The 22,638-nt window shown below is 37.9% G+C and overlaps 3 protein-coding genes across 3 annotated transcripts; 1 reads left to right on the top strand and 2 right to left on the bottom strand.

The window, feature by feature from the left end:
* The first annotated feature begins 1,610 nt into the window (after window positions 1-1,610).
* synprb (synaptoporin b) lies at window positions 1,611-6,185 on the top strand. The gene is made up of 5 exons (XM_071905517.1): window positions 1,611-1,634; window positions 2,784-2,908; window positions 5,126-5,324; window positions 5,517-5,708; window positions 5,808-6,185. Exons 1-5 carry the CDS (start codon window positions 1,611-1,613, stop codon window positions 6,183-6,185), a joined length of 918 nt encoding a protein of 305 aa, XP_071761618.1.
* Window positions 6,186-13,294: 7,109 nt separating this feature from the next.
* LOC139916580 (green-sensitive opsin-like) lies at window positions 13,295-15,129 on the bottom strand. The gene is made up of 5 exons (XM_071905496.1): window positions 14,763-15,129; window positions 14,284-14,452; window positions 13,966-14,131; window positions 13,504-13,743; window positions 13,295-13,399 (listed from the first exon to the last, which is right to left on the bottom strand). Exons 1-5 carry the CDS (start codon window positions 15,127-15,129, stop codon window positions 13,295-13,297), a joined length of 1,047 nt encoding a protein of 348 aa, XP_071761597.1.
* Window positions 15,130-17,430: 2,301 nt separating this feature from the next.
* Window positions 17,431-20,432, bottom strand: LOC139916581 (green-sensitive opsin-like). The gene is made up of 5 exons (XM_071905497.2): window positions 20,066-20,432; window positions 18,992-19,160; window positions 18,674-18,839; window positions 18,212-18,451; window positions 17,431-18,107 (listed from the first exon to the last, which is right to left on the bottom strand). Exons 1-5 carry the CDS (start codon window positions 20,430-20,432, stop codon window positions 18,009-18,011), a joined length of 1,041 nt encoding a protein of 346 aa, XP_071761598.1. The 3' UTR covers window positions 17,431-18,008.
* Window positions 20,433-22,638: the final 2,206 nt, after the last annotated feature.

Below are 22,638 nucleotides of genomic sequence, written 5' to 3' on the forward strand. Positions count from 1 at the left end.
AAGACATGCCAGCTATGGAATACTCATCATGTTGACAACATCGATACTGATAATGAAACTGTAATAACATTGTACAGCAGTTACACCAGCTACGCACAGAGAGATGGGGCTAAATGCATGTTAATAGGGTACACTCATCCCCCAGATTCCTCCAAACTAGGTTTTTTTTAGACCAAATCTAAACACCTATTTTGTGTTTTCGTGATAAATGATAAAACTATTATATCAATACGTTATTCATATGTTATTAGAAATTAATCAAAATCCCTTCAGTCTTCAGGTAGAATCAAGTATTCACCCGGCCTTGGTATGATAATGGAAGGAATACCCAAGAGTGTGTTCTGTGTGATGGGGATGCTGCTACAAACGAGGCACAGTCAAATTGGAGTGTGTCTTTGAGCAGCCAGATAGACGACAGATTGATGATCAGTTGTCCGAATCTACCTGCATGACAATCATTATGATTGTATAAAAATCTTTATCATGTTGTCGCCAATCTAATTACTTTCAACGGGTAAGCTACAGCACTTCAGCACCACAATCACATAAAATTGGTGTTGTTAGGAACCTACAAAGTTATTTAGAGGCTGTTGATCCTTTTTAATTACATGGCACCAATAGAAAGGACTTTTTAAGTGATGAGGAAGGTTATTACTATTATTATTCTAAGAAAGTTGCAATTTTTTCTAAGAGCTTATGAACATTGTGGAATGCCTTGCACTCAGGTTACCATGGCAACGCATGATTCTTTAGAAGAAAGGGCTTGTATTCTGTGAGACTAATAAATTAGCTTCTTGACACTCACAGAAATCATATGTAAACTAATGATTCAGAAGCCCACTTTCTTAGAATTTCAGCAACGTACAAAAACTCACCAACCCAAATAATTTATTTGGTTGCCATTGCTTTGTCAAAGAAACACTGACCTTTCCATACTGTATGTCTTCTTTAACTAGCTAACTGCCCAGCTGCTCTGAACAAAGGCGGTCGAAAACAGCCTTCATTTGTTTCCCTAATTACTGTGATTATAATGCCAAGTAGTGCTATGGCTGATGAAATATCTACTTGCACACGATCTGATAGTCTAACATGGTCCAAGTTCAAGAGATATAGATGTTTTCAGATTAACACCATTATACCGTTCAAATTGTAGTCCAGGGACACTATTGTGAAATATGCTCTTCCAGATATTTCTATTTGTTTCATGTTGCTGATGTAGCCCTATATGAATATATTTTTCAGTACAATGGAGAGTAATGCTCTTATTATCTAACAGTAAGGTTTATAATATTGTGTAGACTGTAGAAGTATCAAATCTGACATCCAATATGATGCATATATAATGTATATAGTGGCATCTTATATATACAGCATTTATAATATTGTATGTTTTATTGCAGTGTTTGTGGAGAGTAGTGCAGAGATACAGTTACAGTGAAAAATCTAGACTATCACAATCTCCTCCTTAGTAAAGATATCTACTGTCTGCCCTCCCCTCGCTTGAAGAGCCGGTCTCTCTTTTTACAGTCTACATCAGTGGCTTTGCAACAGCATGATAAAAAAGCTGCTGACACCGTGTGGAGTCGAACTTGAGCTCTGTGATTTTTTAAATGTGTATGGTTATATTTGCTCCGGTAAGTTTCATTTATTCATCTAATAATTTGTCTTTATTGTTTGTTTGTTTTTGGTGATTCTTTTTTGATTAATGAGTTGTAATGAATTCTGCTTACGTTAATATTTAATGCATATTACGTTGTATGAATTACAAGATGATAAAAAGTGTGAACTTTTTTTCCTTTTTTTTCATTCAATTTATTATAATTGAAAAATGACTTGTGTGTGGAATATGTACTGTGTGGTTTACTATCAGTGCAGTGTGCTGAAGCAACATGTGCCGTATGTTTAAAAGTGAGCTAAAATCTATTCAAGGTTGCTGACAGAGTGAATTTTCTGTTCTCTCTATGAATGCTGTGTGTATGAATAATGTTCTGATTTTATAACATGAGAGAGAGAAGGGGAGAGAGAGAGAGACTGCAGCATGGTACAGTATATCTACAAATTGAATCACGCTGTACTGCTGTGGCCACCCTCTGGTGCACAGCAAGCAGCTCTGTTAGCTGTCTTCCTATGCTTAAATTATTCATCTGTTTTGTTGTTTAAAATCAATTATAAACCTTGATCATCAGTCCTGTAATTTATTGATGCATATGCATTATGCAGTAAGCCACACTCTCTCCCTTCCGGATAGGTGTGGGCATGTTCACAGTTAACTGATATTGGCGAATTCTTCTGTCCTGTCATTGTTACAGGTGTTAAAGGGGTAGTTAAAAAAGTGAACTATCTCTTCCTGACAAAACTAGAGAGGGAATAGTGTCAAATATAATGAGTACAGAATATGACAGTAAAATGTGTCCCACTCAAACCCCAGTCTCTAAAACCATATTAGCAGTTCACATTTCTTTAGAGATCCAAGAAGATTACTTGTTAATCTAAATGACTGTGGCAAACACAAACCTTTTGAGAATATGGCTGTCCCCTCTTGTCATAGATTTTTCTTGTAATGGTTAATGAAGTTATGGCAACTTTCCCATTCCCATTCTGGTCTCTTTTTTGGTTGACATGTCCTGTTCTCTCTGCTACTTATTCTAGCTGCCTGGCGTCTCCTTGAAGACCACACTAACAAGACAGAAAGTTTTCAGTAATACTCTGACAACAAAGAATCCAAACAAATGAATTCATCAACAGATGGTGATCCTTATGCCCTGTTTCTTTTTTTTTCATAGATTTTTGCCATCTGTGCTTTTGCAACATGTGGAGGATACTATGGGCATCTGCAGGTTAAAGTGGACTGTGCCGACCGGAGGCAGAGCAACCTCAGTATCAACATTGATTTTAGCTATCCTTTCAGGTAAAGTAGGTTATTTTTACTGTCAAACTCCATCAAGTATTACTTATCTTGTGCACAAAGGTAAGCACTATGCTACTTTACATTATGTCCACCCTGTGATCTTTGCTTCAAACCTCTGATGTAGAGTATCTTCATTTGACATTTCAGGTAATTTGCAAAATTGCTGGTACAGGCCATATGTGAGCGAAGTGCTGTATCTGCTTACAAGGCTGACTAATTTTGTCATGGTTACATTATTATCCTCCAAACATGTCTGTAGTGTGTTTATGCAAGGAGAACCAGTGCACACAAGGGACACGGAAGAGATTTTTCACTGATAATTGTCTCAATTTCAGAAAGCATGTAGCTCTCCTGATCAGTGGATCACTATGAAAGGCAATTATGTAAAGTTACAAGTGAATTAAGATGCTGCAGTAAAGGACACAGCTACCAAGCAAATTTAGCAAATAACCAATGTGATTACCATTGTTCACAAGAAACTACCTTAGGTTCCAGTAATGGATGAGCCATTAAGCAGCCTGTCTGAGTGAAATCTAGGTACTGTAGATTTTGTCTAATGATGCACTCACACATTTTAGAGGATCTTAAATTGGTCCAGCTTCTGTGCTGTTCTTTATTGAGGATGACAGCATCACGGAGTAGGGCAGCACGACTCTTAAATCTTGCTCCTGGCTTTCTACTTAAGAAGAAGAAGTATGCTATAACATGATACCTAGTCATTTTTGGCTTGTCTTTTTGGGTGTCTGGTGTAATTTTCACTCTTTGTCAATGAGTCCTTAATGCACATTTGAACATGATATATAATCATGTAAAATAAAACTTCAGAACTATGAATTACATGAAATTGCAGTTTGAAATTATCAGTCATCCACATTTAAAGTCAAGTGAAAAGCACAACCTGGTTAATAGTTTTATTTCACAGCAGTAAAATATTATATATATATATATATATATATATATTCTATATATATATTTTCTAACTTTTTATGTTATATGCAATCTCTATTAATACCAGTAAACTATCCTGGGAAAAATATTTTGGGTTTCAGAAATGGTAAAATATCTTGAAAAATGCAAATAAAATAACTTGCCCTAAAAAGTCACATGAAACCCAATGTAAATCCAATGCTTGGAGTCCTGTGTGCAGGTTCAATGGACTACATACTAGATACGTACACACAGAAAGCCAAAATTCTCTATTTTCAGAAAAAATGCTTGTTTGAGGAAGGAGTCGAGGGTTTATTCATAAAATCCACATTAGGGGCATCAATCCACAGAACTATGGCAAAGTCCTTGCATCTAATATCATTTGCCAACAAAACTTCCAAACTCGCTTATACTGTATCCACAAAATTTCTGGCGACGGACTCAATGGAGCAATGAGTAATGACTGAAATATTTTTAGATATGGCTTCTAAATACATTTCTGGCAATTTTGCTTTATCTTTGCTCTCCATTATAATGAAAAAAAAACCCACAAGATCAAATTTAGACTTACTTAGGCTAAAGGATGGCCAGCGCCGCAGCTTGTCGTAACCAATTGATGCCGATGCTGAGACTGTCACGCTAGAGTGTTTTCTTACACTTAAACGGGAATTACAGGGTCAGACTAAATATACTGTCTGACGAGAACAAGTGGTATTTTTGTGCTGCAGTGTGCTTTTATGAATTACTTACTGAACATGCAAACAATCCAAAGGGGGTGTTAGTGCAGCAAAAATGCAAAACTGACCCAGTAATTTATGTTTATGAATACAAAAACACTCTACTGTGACAGTCTCAGCCCATAATGTCACATTAACCCTGTCAGTGAGTTTCGTGAATAACCCCCATTGTGTGTAGGATGAAAGCGGCGAACTCTCACCCCAAGAGATTTTAATTTAACCCTAATCTGGTAGAATCTGTCCCTCTGTGTGAACTGGCACATCTTCAAATTCACAAAAGTCTAATTGTTAATGAAACACGGAGACTTTCATGCAGTCAATAACCACTTAGTCTCTCAACTCTTGAATTGTCTCTCATGAGCATCAACCTTTAGCCATTTTGAGCTTGATAGCAAACTTGCTAGGTGCCAGTGAGCGATGGGCAGTTAGACTGTTTTTTGAAAGTGTGTTGGAGGGGAAAGTGCTGGCCATGTCACAAACCTAGAGATTGATGGTTCCCTTGCATGTGGCAGTCCCACAACAAACTGTTTTATCTGCTCTTTCTGTCTTGTAGATTGCAACAGGTGCATTTCAAAGCCCCCTTCTGTGAGAGGAATAGACAAGAGATTCTCTTCCTGGATGGGGATTTTTCCTCAGCCGCTCAGTTTTATGTGACTGTGGGAGTTTTTGCTTTCCTGTACTCTCTGCTGGCAACCATTGTGTATATCTTCTACCAGAACAAGTACCGAGAGAACAACAGAGGCCCACTTGTGGTCAGTGACTTAATACCTTTATTAAGCACCGGTTCACTATTGTACTAGCATGAATTAGATACAGTGTAGTGTAATACTGTAGTGTCTGTACAACATTAAACAAATTAAATAGATTTTATTTTGACATTTTTTTTTATCCCTTATGAGACTTCTTCCCTTTATGCTCCCTTTCCATTCCTCTGTCCTGAGCAGGATTTTGTTGTTACGGTGATCTTCTCCTTCATGTGGCTGGTCAGTACCTGTTGTTGGGCCAAAGGTCTTTCTGATATCAAGACCGCCACAGACCCAACCCAGGTGCTTCTGCTCATCGCTGCCTGCAGAGCTCAGGAAAACAGATGCACAGCTACCCAAGAGCCTCTCTGGTCCGGTCTCAATACGTCTGTGGTAGGTATCCATCCAGCATGGTAAGCCACTGATTAAAACAAAGCACTTACTTTACCGTTCAGAAGCAAAATTTACTCTTGTCCCCTTTTATGTCTCTAGGTTTTTGGTTTCGTTAACTTAATCCTCTGGGCAGGCAATATTTGGTTTGTCTTCAAAGAGACAGGCTGGTACAAGACTGGTCAGCGATACCCAACCAGGAGTGCTTCTGGGAAACGTGCCAGCGGAATGCGGCAGCGTCTTTACAGCGAGAGCAGCTTTGACCAACCAGGGGAGAGTTTTGGTCCACAGCTCTCCAGACAAGAGAGTATCAATCACTCAAAGGGGAATTTTGATCAGCAAGCCTATAGACAAAGTAGCTTCAACCAGTCACTAGTAAGCTTTAGCTTACCACAGACGCAGCTTGGTACACCAATAATTTATGGCCAAGAGAATAAACACACTTCCCAAGGGCCAATGATATTTGTCAATGAGATGTAGGTTTTGCCCTGGGTATGTGATCTTACTGTGCATGGTGAACTAATATGGAAGCATGCATTATTGGTATAAACATTTTCACATCAAGGGTTACAAAAGTAACAGCAAGCTAGTCTTCTGGAAAAATGATTAGGGGGGAAATGGTGTAAAATGACGTGAGGAAATGTCATTGATACCTATGGCATGGATAGTCAGTACAGATGTTTTCTTGGTGGTACTTTCTCAAGGATGCTGCTTAAACTGATATGGTTAGTTAGGCAATGATGGTACTTGGACTTGGATGGTACCTTGAAATGAGAAAATTCAAAGTCATATAGGTTGTGTGGAGGTGGGGTTTGTATGTGTATGTTAGGTTAGGTGTGCAGCCTAACAGTAGTTGCACACCAGGCGCGATTTCACGAGGCAAACAGTTCACCTCCACTCATTGAGAGGTGAAAAACCATGTACGCACAGCATGATGGGAAAGGTGGCAATGCAAGCCAGGGCCGCAACCCTATGAGAAAAGTTTAACATTATGTAAATAAGTACAACAGTTGCAATATGACAACCAATCACATTTGGGGCACATTTTGTCGTGTTCCTGGTGTGTAACGTCACCAGAGGTAGCCTACAGTATTTTAGCTGCTAATTTTGGGTTAAGCCTTGGTAGGCTAAACAATTAATGTTAGCTTTGCTAGGCTATCCCATCACATCCAAATAGTTGTAGCCACTTCACAAGAGTAAAGCGCACTATCAAGATTATGCTAGATATTTCCATATCTAAGCTTATAGGTTATATTTAGAATAAAATGAAGAAAATGATAAAATGCACAATAGGTCTCCATATACAAACAATGTTAAACAAACTGAGAATTTGCTTGGATGCTTGTCCTTAAAATACAATGAAATGCCCAAGCAACTTTTGATAGAGCGAAGTGGTGCGAAGTGGTCACACTTGGTCTGCATGTATTGCAAGTTACCATGGCGATGTACCCCACTTAAAATTGAGCCACCACCAGGAGACTGAAAAGACTGGGCTAAGCCCAGTTAGCTCACCCAGTGATCTTGCTTTGTGAGACTGGCCTGAATTACAGTTGCACAGTGAGGAGGAAAGGTGAGACAAAAAATACAGCTGATGATATTTATTGTAGGAGTCAAGAATTTGATTCAATACTCAGCCAATTATGAAACCACAAAGAGAAAGCCAAGGTTTTGGCCATACAATGTTTACCACAAACCCTGATTTTCAATACTCATTTACGGCAGTTTAAATCCAGTAAGAAGACAAAAATCTCATGGTTATGACATGACATTTTTAAAATCATTTATGTGATTAAAATCCCGCAGCACAATTGTTTTCTTCAAAGTACACATTTAATTCTGTGTCCTTGAGCCTTGAGTGCAGAAATGGTGAAATGTTGTCTTTATGTGGTTTTGATTGTTCTGTGATAGCATGCTCAGGATATCCACTTGTATTAACCACTTGAAAGCTGACGTTACTGATTTTGGAAGCTCATATTTTTAATGCACACTTGCCTCTAAAGGCTTTGAGCTGGTAGAGCCTATGACAATTCCAATAAAGAACCTATCTATCTATCTATCTATCTATCTATCTATCTATCTATCTATCTATCTATCTATCTATCTATCTATCTATCTATCTATCTATCTACCTACCCACCCTGTCTATCAGTGAGTGAATTTCTCACTGATAAAGAGTTTGTATTGATTTAGAGTTACATAAGTGTAGTTGCTGTTGAATTGATTGACCTTTTATTTTTACCTGTCAATAGTAAACAAATTGTAAGATTTGTAAGATCATTGCATATTTATACCTGGTTTGATGGTAAAATGTGTCAATACTCAACATAACCTGATATTAATTATGCCATTATTTCCTCGATATATTTGATGTTTGATTATAAAATGTATTCCTTTTGCAATTATTGGTGGCTTTGCTGATATTATAGTAGATGCAGCAGTGTGGTGTGTCATTGTCTTGTACATTTGTGTTGTTATCTTTCAAATGAATTTAGGTGGATATTGTTTCACAGGGATCTTCAAACTGCCATTATTTGAAAAAATTGTGTGTGCATCTTAACTAGCCTCTGTGTAAATATATTCACACTGTAATGTGCTTATGTCAAAACAGAAGAATTCTACTAAAAGAATTACAGTAGATGCATACTAAGCAGTCTAAGATGCATAGGCCTATACTTTGTACTTGAAATGTTGAATGTGAGTGTGTCTAGCTCAAGATCTATGCTGCATGTAATCCCTTTCTCTATTGCTCCTTTATTGTTTGTGTAATAATTTAACAAAGGAAGAAAATGTCAGCTTCATAAAGTACATCATATGTGTGTATCTGTGTACTTATGAAGATGTTGAGTTTAACTTAAGTGTGTTGTTTTGCATATAGTGTTGTTCCTGAAGTTTTACTTTGAATATTTTTTTTCAGTGACAAGTGCTCTGGTTTCCAGTAAGTAATATCAAAGTGAGCGTATTCACTGTGGAGCTGCTACTACATTTCATGTTTGGTTAGCGAGAGCTGTCAGACTCTCCATCTCCATGGAGGATGAAAGGGTCCAGAGGAGATGAAAAGTTATAGGAGACAAAAAAAAGAAAGACAGGGAAGTCTATATAGGCAATTGTGCATGTTGACTGTTGAGATAATGATAGCTTGAACAGCACAGCCTTGCAGGCACTTTTCACACTGTATTAGGATTAACTCAACTGCAGTCAGAGTGGCTCCCGTGTAAAGGTCAAAGGGATAATCTGACAGGGAGCTGTTTCATCCTATCTAAGACGGTTAACCTAATACTACCTAATACCCAATACTACTTAAGACTCCCAGCCATTATCACAGCCTGAGGATTTGAAATAATTTGCTTGACAATGAGTTACTTACATGGGTAAAGTGGTGCCTCAAGTTGTTTAACAACTGATATTGTCTAATTGGTCAAGGAAAGATCCAGTCACTGATAAATTAATTTTGTATATTGCCCTCTGTTTCAGGGACTGCTGCTTTCAGAATAACTGTGTGAACAATAGAGAAGAGAAAGTAAATTGAGGATGTGTAACTGGCTATTTTTTTGGAGGCTATAAGGATAATTTGAGTAATCAATGAGCAGTGGTGACCTAATCACTGACTTGTTGCTGAAACAGATCTCAACATTATTTAGATAATATATTTATGTTAAAATTAACCAATTGCAATAAAAATACTCCAACTCCAGCTGTTGCTGCTATCATACTTCAAACTCCTTGTCTTGAAAACAAATGTAGGACTCAAAATTATCCAACCTAAATGACCGTCATTCATAATTAGTGGCTATGAACCTATAGCTCCTTATGTTATAGCTCATCCATTAAATAAATTAATGATCTTTAATTTCTGTGAAATGGCAAAAACCAACCGTTTTCCATCAATATCTAAATGGTCACCATGCTTATGATAAAAATAATACTAATACTACTTCTAATACTAGTAATAATAACAACAGAGTTCAAATTAAAGTAAAAACAAGAAGGCTCCACAAGACAAGAAGAGGAGAATAAGGGTAAAAACAATATAAAAGTAAATATAATAGGATAAAAGTCATCTCTGAAAATATATATATTTTTAGAAGGTATTTTAAAAGATAATCTGCTTGCCTATCCTTCTCAGGATTAGGCAAGCAAAATCAGTATCATGCAATAGGCCTCCTCACAATGAACATTAGCCTGTCACGTGGATATATCGAGTGAATCACCAAGTTTGTTATTAAGACCTCTCTGTGTGCAGCCACTCCCATCTGATCCAAGCAATTAGAAGAAGCAGAGGCGATATGCTGATCTGTGCCAGCCCCCCAGCAGAGACACTAAACACATGCAGGTGTCCAGGACATGCTCTGTGAGGGAAAATTACAGTGCATGTGCCCACAGCATGACAATTAGGGTCAGGTTATCAACGGGAAATTAAGGGTTGTATTAGAGAGCAGAGTTGTGTTTAGAAGGGTCAAGAGATCGGGTATGGAAAGGGGGGTAGCCTATAGTTAGAATGTAATTAATCCCCTTTGAGCTGTAACACGTTATAGGGTGGTGTGTAACATTAAATACTGGTTATATCTATATTTCCCATCAGCATAAAATGGAATGTATGACTTAGGGGCCATGCAATTTATTCACAAAGTCACTGTTGGGTGAAAATCTTGAAACTCTTGGCGATTATCATGTTTTAACTCCAATATAAGGATCACATGGCCCTCTTATGGCTTATAACATCCTTGGGCTGAGGAAACTCTTTGAAAACCATCTGGATAAACTGAAAAATGCATGGCCGTCAAACTGAAAACAAGACTGTCTATCTTAGTTCCTGAAAAGCGGATATTTTAGAGATACAGCAGCGAAATGGAACACAATACTGTACTCCGTAAATACCTGCAGGGGGCACCATCCACCTGTCTTAATCTAACAAACCCTTCAGCTCTATTTTGACGTACTGATTTTGGCCTAAAGGGGGTGGTAGTGTCCCATGAGAAACTCAGCTTTCATTCATTTGTCTACATGGTTCCTGCCTCAGCCATGCAAAAAAAGATAAAACATAACAAAAAGAAAGAGTGTTAATCATGACCTATATAGAAAAAAAATATATTTTGTCCATTAACCTGCTGTAGTTACATAAGCAGACTGACTGACCACTGACCAACTGACCACCCAACCAAATGAACTTCCTTCCTTTTATTTATTGATCTGTAAAATAAGTGTAATCATGTTCTTTATTTTCAACTGTGTTTCACAATGAGAGCAATTCTGAAGATTCAGGAAGATTTTCATGGCTAACCCCAAGGTTTCTTTTTCAGTTGAAAATGTGAACTGCCAGATGGATTTTTATTTTATTTTATTATTTTGTCACTCATTAAATTGCATCCCACTGCTCTATAATAAAATATGCTTACAATAGACAGATGGTAGTGATCCCCTGAAGACCTAATGAAAGTTCACAGAAGGAATGTCAGTTTTCTTGCATGTTATAAACCAGGGTTCAAATAAAGTGTTATCATTACAATGGGCTCAACAAATATTTTGATAGCACTGCATGTTTTAGTGTTTTGGATTCATTCTCTTATCATACCACATCACATCATACAGTATCCCTTACTGTACACTGTTTGACTGACTGTGAGGTTAATTACAGACTGTCGGCTTTAGATGAGGATATTTTCAGCCACATCAGTTCCATGGTTAAAGAACTACGCCACTTTTTGTAAATGTATCTCCATTTCAGTGTGCAAATAAGTGTTTAAGTAGTATTTTTTTATCTAGTGAAAAATTATTAATGTGCTGTGTGGACTCACATAGCTTACAGCAGTGATTCTCAAACTTTTTCATTTCAAGGGCCCCTAGTTTTAGTTCACATTAGAGCCACGGACCCCCATTTGATGAGATGTTGTCTCTTGGACCCAAATCTGAGAATATTTTTATTGTTAGATATGATTTTGTCCAGAATTCCATGACTATCTGTATTGTAGGTAGAGAGATAACAGTGAAACTATGATCAAAACAGTTATTCTTCTACATTCTCTAATTGTGTTAACTTCTTGTAAATGAAATAATGGTAAAGTTTAACAATTCGCTGGGGACCCCCTGGAACCCCTTCAAGGACCCCTGGTGGTCCCCGGACCCCACGTTGAGAACCACTGGGTTACAGTATTCATGTGCTCTTCAGTTACCTTTTTGCATTCAAGTCTATCTCTACAAGAATTCAGTTGTGGGTTAAACTTGTCTCTAGATTACTCTGACAACACTGTTTTAATGACAACAAGCAAACAAGGGTCTGAGTTATAAAACACACCTGTAATCATCCTGCTCCTGCTGCAGAGTTTACAACAAAGCTAGTCACGAGTCACTTCAGCAGTTATTTCTCCTAACAATCCAATAATACAATTTATTCTAACGTGACTTCTTGTTGTTAAGCAGCAGTTCCTGGAATCCCCCCTCCTCTTAAGTAGACTGTCTACTTTAGAGGATTCACCCCAAGCAGGGATTGTGTGGTGATGACATACCCACGTCTGGTCATAAGTGGATCATTACAGTAATGCACACCATGGTTTGGCGGCTTTCGAGCATTTGCTCTCACACTGTAGTGTGACTCTCTGTCACGTGATATCATGAGATTTTATCGAGTAGGTGACCCTGAATGTGTCAGTGTTTCATATTATTAGATTGCCTCACATAGAATACATATAGAAAAAGATTGGTACTGTACATGTTGCCAGAGAAAACCTAAATGAACAATAAAGATTATAGAATCAACTGATGGACGTTGAATGTCAAATTACTCTTGCCAGTTGCTTAGAAATTACATATTCATAAAAAATTGGTAGGTCTTGCTTGATGGTAGGTCTTAAAAATCATATTTAAATGTTTTTCTAAAACTGATTGTATGCCATAATAAAACATATTTTTGTTCATGAAAATACAGTATATAGCAGAGGCATCCTTCCTCTATTTATGTTTTTGATGTCTAATGTCTAATTTATGTTGTAGGAACACAAGTAGGTAATCAAAGTAACATGTATAACTAGGGGTTAAATGAACACACCATTACATGTCTTTTCATGCATGCATTTATTAATCTAGTCCTATCATTTTTCTTATTTATAAAATACATACAAATGATGGCAGAGATAGACCATCAAAATAACTGCTCCCCGCACAATTCTGTGAAAATACCCCACTCCTGATGCTTACCCATTCATCACAACCAACCATTCACATCTACAAACAGACTCGTTCTGCAGAAGTGCTGTGACATTTCAGCTGGCCTATTATGTCTTGAAAGCTGACTGTTTTAAGTGTCATCGTTGTCTCTTGTGTCTCACTCACTCATTCACTCACTCACTCACTCACTCACTCACTCACACACTGTACAAGATGCATAACATCCACAGCAAATGCTTTTGGACATCTCATTACATGAGTTTATACATTTTAACAGATATAATACAATTCTTGAGTGTAATGCCAAAAGTCCATTCATCTCTGGTAACAAATTTTCCACAAATCTGTTTAGCCAAAGCACTTTCTCTATTGGACCATTCAAAATCAGGAAGAAATTGGTAAGGAAAATGTCCGCAGATTTGAGGATGTCTTCATGACTGAGACACAGAGGACACTTCTGTCTTGCTTCCAGAAACAGAAGACTCATCCTCCACCATACCACCCATTCCAATAGTGCTCAGCATGCAGTTACGGAACTGAAAAAAGAGAATAAAACATATTCAGATATCAAGCATGTGAGGTTCAGGTTTGTACTAACACAGGAAAATGAAATAAAGATTAGCTAATGTAATGAACCAACCTGTTTGTTCATCAGCACATAGATGACAGCGTTGTACAATGCTGAGCTCTTTGCAAAGAAGGCGGGGATGGCCATGTTCAGGGCAGTGAAGGCAGCTCCCTTGTTGAAGAAGATCCAGGCAGCCAGACTGGCATATGGGACCCAAGCTACCAGGAAGCCAAAGACCATCAAGATGCACATACGTGTCACTTCCTTCTCAGCCTTCTGGGTAGAAGCTGAGTCTTGCTGCTGAGCTGCTGCCTACAATATTTGGAAAATATTAAAGCAGATTGCAAAGCATCCAAAAAACAGCTCTATAGTTTTAACAGTGGGCATTGCAATGTGGGATGAACAAGAGAGACAACATGACATCAATCCCAGTGGTCACCATCTTTAGGTCTCTGGTCCATTGATAGATATACTGATGTTCACAGTGCAAAGAACATGCCTAAATGAGCTGTGAAGAAATCCAAAATGACTTACAGCTTTCACTGTCAGCACAAGGCTTCCATAAGTGAAGAAAATGAGGAAGACTGGAATGAGGAAGTGGACGACAAACATGTAGATGACATAGGATTCGTTGTTGAAGCCTGGAGCCAGGGTGTAGTAGTCAGGTCCGCAGGAGCACTGCATACCTTCAGGGAGGTACCTGTGTGAGATTAAAACATTGAGAGAATCAATTAAAGCCAATTATTAGGATGTCAGCTGTCAGTATTTGAAATATCAAATCTTGATCGACATGTTTTAAATATTTATATCAATAACATACTTTGACCATATATTGTAAAGTGTGTAATTTACCTGGACCAGCCAAAAAGAGGGGGGGCAGCACAAGCCATAGCCATGATCCAGGTGAAAGCAACTCCAGCTCCTGCATGAGTTCCAGTGAACTTGAAGCTTCCCATGGGTTTGCAGACAACAATGTATCTCTCAACAGCCAGCACTACCAGTGACCACAGAGCGACTTCACCTAGAGGAGAAAGTGAAAAAAAGTTATTGATTAATAGCATGGGTATTTAAAATAGACAGATTGGCAGCAGATGCACCTTGATAATAGGTTTCCTCACAACATTATGCATGGAAGTTAATACTTGTAAAAGCATGGTTATAGTAATTGTAACTGATATAAATTCTTGGGAATTACAGAGTTCTAGAGAGTTTAACATGATAATAGAGGAATCTCTAGATGGAGAGATTGTTCTCTTAAAGCAACTACCTTACTCTTAAGTAAGATGGTGAGTGAAGCCAACTGTAAAAGAGAGAGCTTTTAGATTTCTTACCACCAAGAGTAGCCATGAATCCCTCGACAGCACATGCAGTTGCTCCAAGAATAAAGTAGCCATTGACAGCAGAAGTGATGGTGATGGTGAATCCAAAGCAGCACATGATCAATCCAGCCACAGCCAGGTTGACCAGGATAAAGTTGAGAGGTTGCCGGAGCTTCTTGTTTTGAAATGTGACCAGCAATGTCAGAGCATTGATGGGAGTTCCAGTGCAGATCAGGAAAAACATGTAGAAAGCAAGTAGCTTGAACATGATTGGATCTGCCAAATAATACTGTTGATATTCAAAAGGACTTCTTACAAGCCCAGTCCTATTGGACATGGGAATGTAGAAGTTCTTGCCCTCTGTGCCGTTAGCTTCCATCTTGGATGGATGGATCGCCTACACTGTGTCGAACCCACAGCTTACGTTGCCTTGAGTGTGATTTTTATACCTTCCTGAGGCCAACCTCAAATTGGCAAAATTAGATTACAAGAGGATTTGCTCAAGTCAGGTAAATAATTGACCTTAGCACAGGACAGAGCCGCACTGGCCCCAGAGTCATTTACTTCAGTTCTTATATTGGTTCCACATTTCAGATCTTGATCTTTATACTGTTAAAAGGACATGCTGTAAAAAAAAATTCTATAAAATGCAGTATTATACTACAAACTACTATGGAAATTATTTTGCTCAAGCACATATTAATGATGAGTTAAATTTTAAGTAATCAGTGAATATAGTCCATTAAAACATTTGCCAATGTGGTAGGAGTATTGTAAATGCATCATTAGATTCATTAATCTATTGACATTAAGTTGAAAATCGATGATAATGTAGAAACTGGAACATATTCAAACAGTCCCATTGGAAAGCTACATTGAAGATATTATTGCTAATTACTTACTAGAGGGGAAAAATTAGTTAACAGTTTCTATCAACCCTTTAAACATATCCAATTCAGGTGCCCTTCAAAGTAATTAACGTATCTGAACCCATTTTGAGATGATTTTTTTGTTGTTTTGTTTTGTTTTGTTTTTTGCCATTTTATTTTGGTGGAAGCACAAGGCAAAATGTAAGCAGTTACAATACTGTATGGAACCTTTAAGGGTTCTCTTACAGGAACAAGCAGGGGTTGAAACCCCTTTTCTCAAAAATCTTTAGCTGTGCTCAGTTTTGTTTAACATTAAGGAAACAGTGTTTGCCTGATTAATATGCACAGTGAAATCAACTTTGACAGGTTGCGTACCATAGGAAGTTGCTACACTTTGACCTCCTGTAGTTTATTGGATCTAACGTTCTCTAATTGCGCTACCCGCACATGAACTGCTGCTAATTAAGAGATTTGAGAAAATTAGGTTTCAGTCCTCAAGTTAAGCTCTTTAGGTGGGTAATGAGTGTACTGCTTCATTTAGCTACGTAACTCTCTGGGTTGCTCACTTCCTTTTGCATTTCTTCTTTTCAGTATAGCTGGCAGATGCATAATGTATCTTTTTTCTTTTTACAAGAAACATCACTGGTGTTGAGCAAATAAACACAATACTCACTCTCCATCAAATTTTACATTATTAAAAGTAGCTACAATCCCGAATGTTATTTAATATATCAAACATTTGTTTAATGTATACTTATCTATTCTTCAGTAAAATAATCTGTAGGCCTAAATAAAAAACATACATTTTGTCATTAGCTTTTTATGAAAAACATTATTACAAATATGTAATGTGCACAACACAGTGATAAAAACAAATACATTTGTTTGAAGCCTGCAATCTTTACTAATTGTAATCACTTTTAAGATACAGGTATACACGTGACTTTAGTAGAGGACGTGAGGCAATAGTACACAAATGAATCAGTCTGGGGTTAACAGATGGCCACTGGAGAGCAGCATGTTACCGACACACAAAGTGTCACCGTGCACACTCACATGCATTTTACATTACACTGACTCTGCTGAATCCCACAGCAAATGCATCTTAAGATCTTTCTTACCACGAAAAATATGCCATATCATATGGTTCAGTGGTGTAAGCCAGGTTACCAAAGTCCATTCATTGCTGGACAAAAAGTTTGCCAATGTCCATTTCAAAGTAAAGGAATTTGAATCAGTGCATGCAGACAATCATGTGCAATCAGATAGAGAGAAGGAAAGAGAATACCCATAACACACTATTCATGTTAGGCAATGCTTGTTGTGACGTAATCACTTAAGTTAATGTCAGGATATGTTTAAATAATACATGAGGAGTTAGGGTTTCAATTTAGACAATACATTGTCATTAACAACCATTTCTAACAACATTACTTAATGAAGTTGTTTATTGTGCATTTAATATGAACTCATCTTTGTTAATGTCACTGCTCATGGTTAATTCATGTTAGTGAACACATTAGTTAACATTATTAACAAACATGTATAACAACATTAATTAATGCACTTATTCATGTGCATTTAACATTAACTAATCTTTGTCAATGCTGTTATTCATGTTTCATTAATGTTATTAAATGCATTAGTTGACATTAGTTATTGAACACTTAATGTAAAGTGTTACCCAAACACGTACAGTATATTGTATAATATAGACCTTAATTGTTCATAGCATGATGGAGAGGCTACTACTAGTAAAAAATGGATATGACAACACATTTTCATGCATGCATTTATTTATCTGTCTAGATTGTTTTGTTATTTATAAAATTTTTACAGTTCATGATGACAAAGTCCAACAAATGATTGCTGGTTCTGTGACAACAACAAAAAAATATATAGTTTTATGTTCCTGCAAGTATAATGGTTGCTTACTGTTAACATACAGTATAAACATTTGTTACCATCAATGTAAGAACAGAAAACATCATTAGAGAATATTGAGATGCTCAACCAGTGAAAATCCTTTCAGAACATGTACAGATTCAGTGGTGCCAACTGTAGCTCAGACGTTTCAGGGACAGCTGTGTCTCCAATGGCAGGGGAGTCAAAGTGAGTATCAGCATACAAGTGCACATACATCTTACATTCATTGCACTGATTTCAATTTCACATTGACATTAAAAATGCAATATCCTTCTTAAATTAAAGGGTAAGGGGAATGCAGTTCATGAGTGTGATCTGGATGCCATTCATTGTTGGTCGAAGACGTTTCAAATGTCCATTTGCACAAAGCAAATGAACTTTATTCAGTCCACATGGAGGGTTATTCCAAATCAAATGGAGAGCAGAAAGGAGATTGTCCAGATATATGAAAATGTCTCTATATTTAGGAAACTGAGGACACTTCTGTCTTGCTTGCAGAAACAGAAGACTCATCCTCCACCATACCACCCATTCCAATAGTGCTCAGCATGCAGTTACGGAACTGAAAAAAGAGAATAAAACATATTCAGATACCAAGCATGTGAGGTTCAGGTTTGTACTAACACAGGAAAATGAAATAAAGATTAGCTAATGTAATGAACCAACCTGTTTGTTCATCAGCACATAGATGACAGCGTTGTACAATGCTGAGCTCTTTGCAAAGAAGGCGGGGATGGCCATGTTCAGGGCAGTGAAGGCAGCTCCCTTGTTGAAGAAGATCCAGGCAGCCAGACTGGCATATGGGACCCAAGCTACCAGGAAGCCAAAGACCATCAAGATGCACATACGTGTCACTTCCTTCTCAGCCTTCTGGGTAGAAGCTGAGTCTTGCTGCTGAGCTGCTGCCTACAATATTTGGAAAATATTAAAGCAGATTGCAAAGCATCCAAAAAACAGCTCTATAGTTTTAACAGTGGGCATTGCAATGTGGGATGAACAAGAGAGACAACATGACATCAATCCCAGTGGTCACCATCTTCAGGTCTCTGGTCCATTGATAGATATACTGATGTTCACAGTGCAAAGAACATGCCTAAATGAGCTGTGAAGAAATCCAAAATGACTTACAGCTTTCACTGTCAGCACAAGGCTTCCATAAGTGAAGAAAATGAGGAAGACTGGAATGAGGAAGTGGACGACAAACATGTAGATGACATAGGATTCGTTGTTGAAGCCTGGAGCCAGGGTGTAGTAGTCAGGTCCGCAGGAGCACTGCATACCTTCAGGGAGGTACCTGTGTGAGATTAAAACATTGAGAGAATCAATTAAAGCCAATTATTAGGATGTCAGCTGTCAGTATTTGAAATATCAAATCTTGATCGACATGTTTTAAATATTTATATCAATAACATACTTTGACCATATATTGTAAAGTGTGTAATTTACCTGGACCAGCCAAAAAGAGGGGGGGCAGCACAAGCCATAGCCATGATCCAGGTGAAAGCAACTCCAGCTCCAGCATGTGCTGTAGTGAACTTGAAGCTTCCCATGGGTTTGCAGACAACAATGTATCTCTCAACAGCCAGCACTACCAGTGACCACAGAGCGACTTCACCTGGAATAGAGGAGAAAGGAGATATCAACATACAGTAGATCTAAGATTTTATTTGACAAACTCAAACTCCAACACAATATCAAGTCACAATATATTTGTTAGGTAAACAGTAAAACACATTTTTACTATTTAACTTATATGCATGGCAATAGCAGTGTGAAAGCATGTTTTTTACTTCAGTCACACCACCTACTTACTTCACAATGACTTAAAACAATATTCCTATCCTGAGACATTTATGGGAACAAATCTTACCAATGGCTTTTCACTTTGGCTAACAGATCCTTAAAAGAAAGATCATAATACTACTTAAAACTGAAAACTTAAATGTCTCTCCATCAAAACTGCATCCTCCAGCCAATCACTGTCTTTCAGTTTAATATATGTCCATCCTCTGCTCAACGATACACACTCTCTAAACTACAACTAGCATTTTGATCATTTGTTATTTGGGTATAAATTGGCCTATTTGGCTTATTTTATAACATAGCACCCTATATGACCTAATAAATAGTCTATTTCTTACTTAACTAATTCTGTACCTATTCTAATTGGGAGGAATGGAAGAATATTCACACTCAAACTTAATATCTCTAGTACAGAAGACTGAAATTGGCAACTATCAGTAAAATACAATATTAAAGGACAAAGGCAGAAGAAGTTCCCTGTATCTTAAAGAGATCACAACAAATAGGCCATACTGATAATTTAAAGGCCTTTTGGCTGCAGTATGGATAGTAGCCTATTGCAAACAAGTTTCCCAGATAGAAAAGTATAGCGCAGGGCTTTTACAATTATTTCAATAAAAAAAAAAACCATTTAGGAGTAATGGGAAGTTCAAGTTATTTGGAGGCAATTCTTAGTGTTTGGCATCTTCACTTGCCCTTGCACTTGAGATGTCTTACCTCCTAGTGTGGCCATGAATCCCTCGACAGCACAGGCAGTTGCTCCAAGAATAAAGTAGCCATTGACAGCCGAAGTGATGGTGATGGTGAATCCAAAGCAGCACATGATCAATCCAGCCACAGCCAAGTTGACCAAGATAAAGTTGAGAGGTTGCCTGAGCTTCTTGTTTTGAATTGTGACCAGCAATGTTAGAGCATTGATGGGAGTTCCAGTGCAGATCAGGAAAAACATGTAGAAAGCAAGTAGCTTGAACATGATTGGATCAGCCAAATAATACTGGTCATGTTCAAAAGGACTTCTCACAAGCCCAGTCCTATTGGACATGGGAATGTAGAAGTTCTTGCCCTCTGTGCCGTTAGCTTCCATCTTCGATCAGTGGATGGATCGGTAATGCCTAGACTGTAGACTGTCTGTGGGCACTGATGCTGTAGATCCACCTCACAGCTTGAGTGGCACAGCTTGGCATTTTATAGCCTTCTGATGCCACCCTTAAAGATCCCTTAGATTACGGGACAATTGTGAGGTAGGTAGGAGTTTACGCCAGGTCAATAAATGATCTTAACACCGGATAAATGTGACCTAATCTTGGAGGCCTTTGCTCAGTTTGCCAAGTGATTAGGCACTTAATGAGTGTTCTACTTCAATTAGCTGCAGTATGTGATAGGCTACAACATCTATTTGGTTCCTTTGGTGATTGGGTCATTTCAATTATCTGTTACATTATGTTGCACAAACAGATCCATCTGTATACAGTTGTCTTAAATGAAGAATTAATGGAGATAAAAATACAAGTTCATGTATTCCTTCTATCTATGTAGTAATGTTAAATATGTACTATATATAAGTAAATAATTCTTAAATAATAGGAATTGCCAGTGGCTTTTCACATTTTTTTCTCCCTGCCACAAGTGGATTTTACTTTAGTGATAAACATAAACTTTGTATAGTTTCATATTACAATTAAAAGTAAAGTTTAGCCATCAGTTGTAGCATGACTCTCTGTCAATCAATCGTGAGAATAAATAGATGGCAACTCCTCTGCAACCTACACTGAATGCCAATAATGCATCAGAGAAGTGGGAGCAGCCCCACTACTCTGACAACGTTCTCTTGCAGTGAATACAGAGTTATTTATCTCATGTTATGAGCATTACTTTACAGATTCTGGGGATGTCGCAACAATACATTCACTTTTTTTTTTTTATCTCACGTCTTTAACTTTTTTAACACATACCACATGCAACAGCTGGTTCTCTTTTCTTTCCAACCAAATAACTGTGATAGACAGGTTTTACTTTACCACAGCCTGGCCAGTACAGGTGAGTCTCACACTGACTGAGTTGAATCCAATCAGTGAGCACCAAGATAATGAGACCAGCATCCATATGGAGGGGGAAGCTAGCAGGATGCTATACTGGGCTGGCTTAAGGCTGTAAACATGATTTATTTAACTAATTAAGAAAAGAAAATTAGGATAGAAAGTTGCGTCAGAGAACATATTTTGACATGCTAACATGCTTTTGCTTCTGCCTCGCCAACACTACAGACACTCTCTGCTTTGCTCCTGCCTGCTTATCTGTTTTTCTGGCTGCAATGCACAAAACTATGAGTGGGAGTTCCTGTTAACTACTAATTCTACAGGATTAAAGTGATCAGAGGTCGTGATCACCTATTTTCAAACTTTTTCACCATTTGAGATTACACGATGCCTCCTCACACTCTGGAATCTCTAAAATGCTCAGACTGCCATAAACTGCTACAGAAGATTGCTTTACTAGAAACCAGAATTTTTGCATTGGAAAATGACAGAGAACTTCATGACACACTTCCAATGTCTTCAGTCGGTGAGTTAAAACAGCCTAGAACTCAGGCTCAGAGTGCTAATGAAGTACCAGCATTGAATGATTCCATAACCTTCCCAAAACTTGGTAAACCTGAACCAGTACCAAAGAAACTAACTGAACAGACTGAGTCTGCTACCCACTGGTATAAGCCCAAAAATAAACACACAAATAGACAGCAGACTAATGCAAATAAGAGACTGCAGTCATCCCCGACATTACGGCTGGAAAATAGATTTGAACCACTATTGAATCTGTATGAATCAGAAATGGCGACCACTATTGATCATTTGCACAAGGAAGAATGGCGACGGACTAAGGTGCGCATAGATAAAGGGTTAAAGTGAAAGGCTTGGACGGACAAGAAGCCTGGCCCCCCAGGGGAGCAGACACCTGTGCCGGACATTCTCATTGTTGGAGACGCCGCTATCAGAAACATAAGCGGTATCAAAACATGTTGTTTTCCAAGTGCAACGGTCTGTGACATCAGTGAAAAAATCCCCCAAGTACTCTCTGACCACCCAGAAATTAATCAAATCATTGTGGCAAAACTTGAGATTCAATCCTTTATCAGTGGGCCATTACCAACAGCTGACAGAGGAATCAATAAGTTTAGCAGGCTACTGGATTAAATACATGGCTGTCCAAAACCTGCAATTTAAAAGGACTGAACTTCATTGATAACTTTAACCTCTTCTGGGGGCGTAGAGACCTTTTCAGAGCAGATGGCC

This window comes from Centroberyx gerrardi, chromosome 5 (genome assembly GCF_048128805.1).
Source record: "Centroberyx gerrardi isolate f3 chromosome 5, fCenGer3.hap1.cur.20231027, whole genome shotgun sequence".
In the NCBI taxonomy this organism is placed as follows: Eukaryota; Metazoa; Chordata; class Actinopteri; order Beryciformes; family Berycidae; genus Centroberyx; species Centroberyx gerrardi.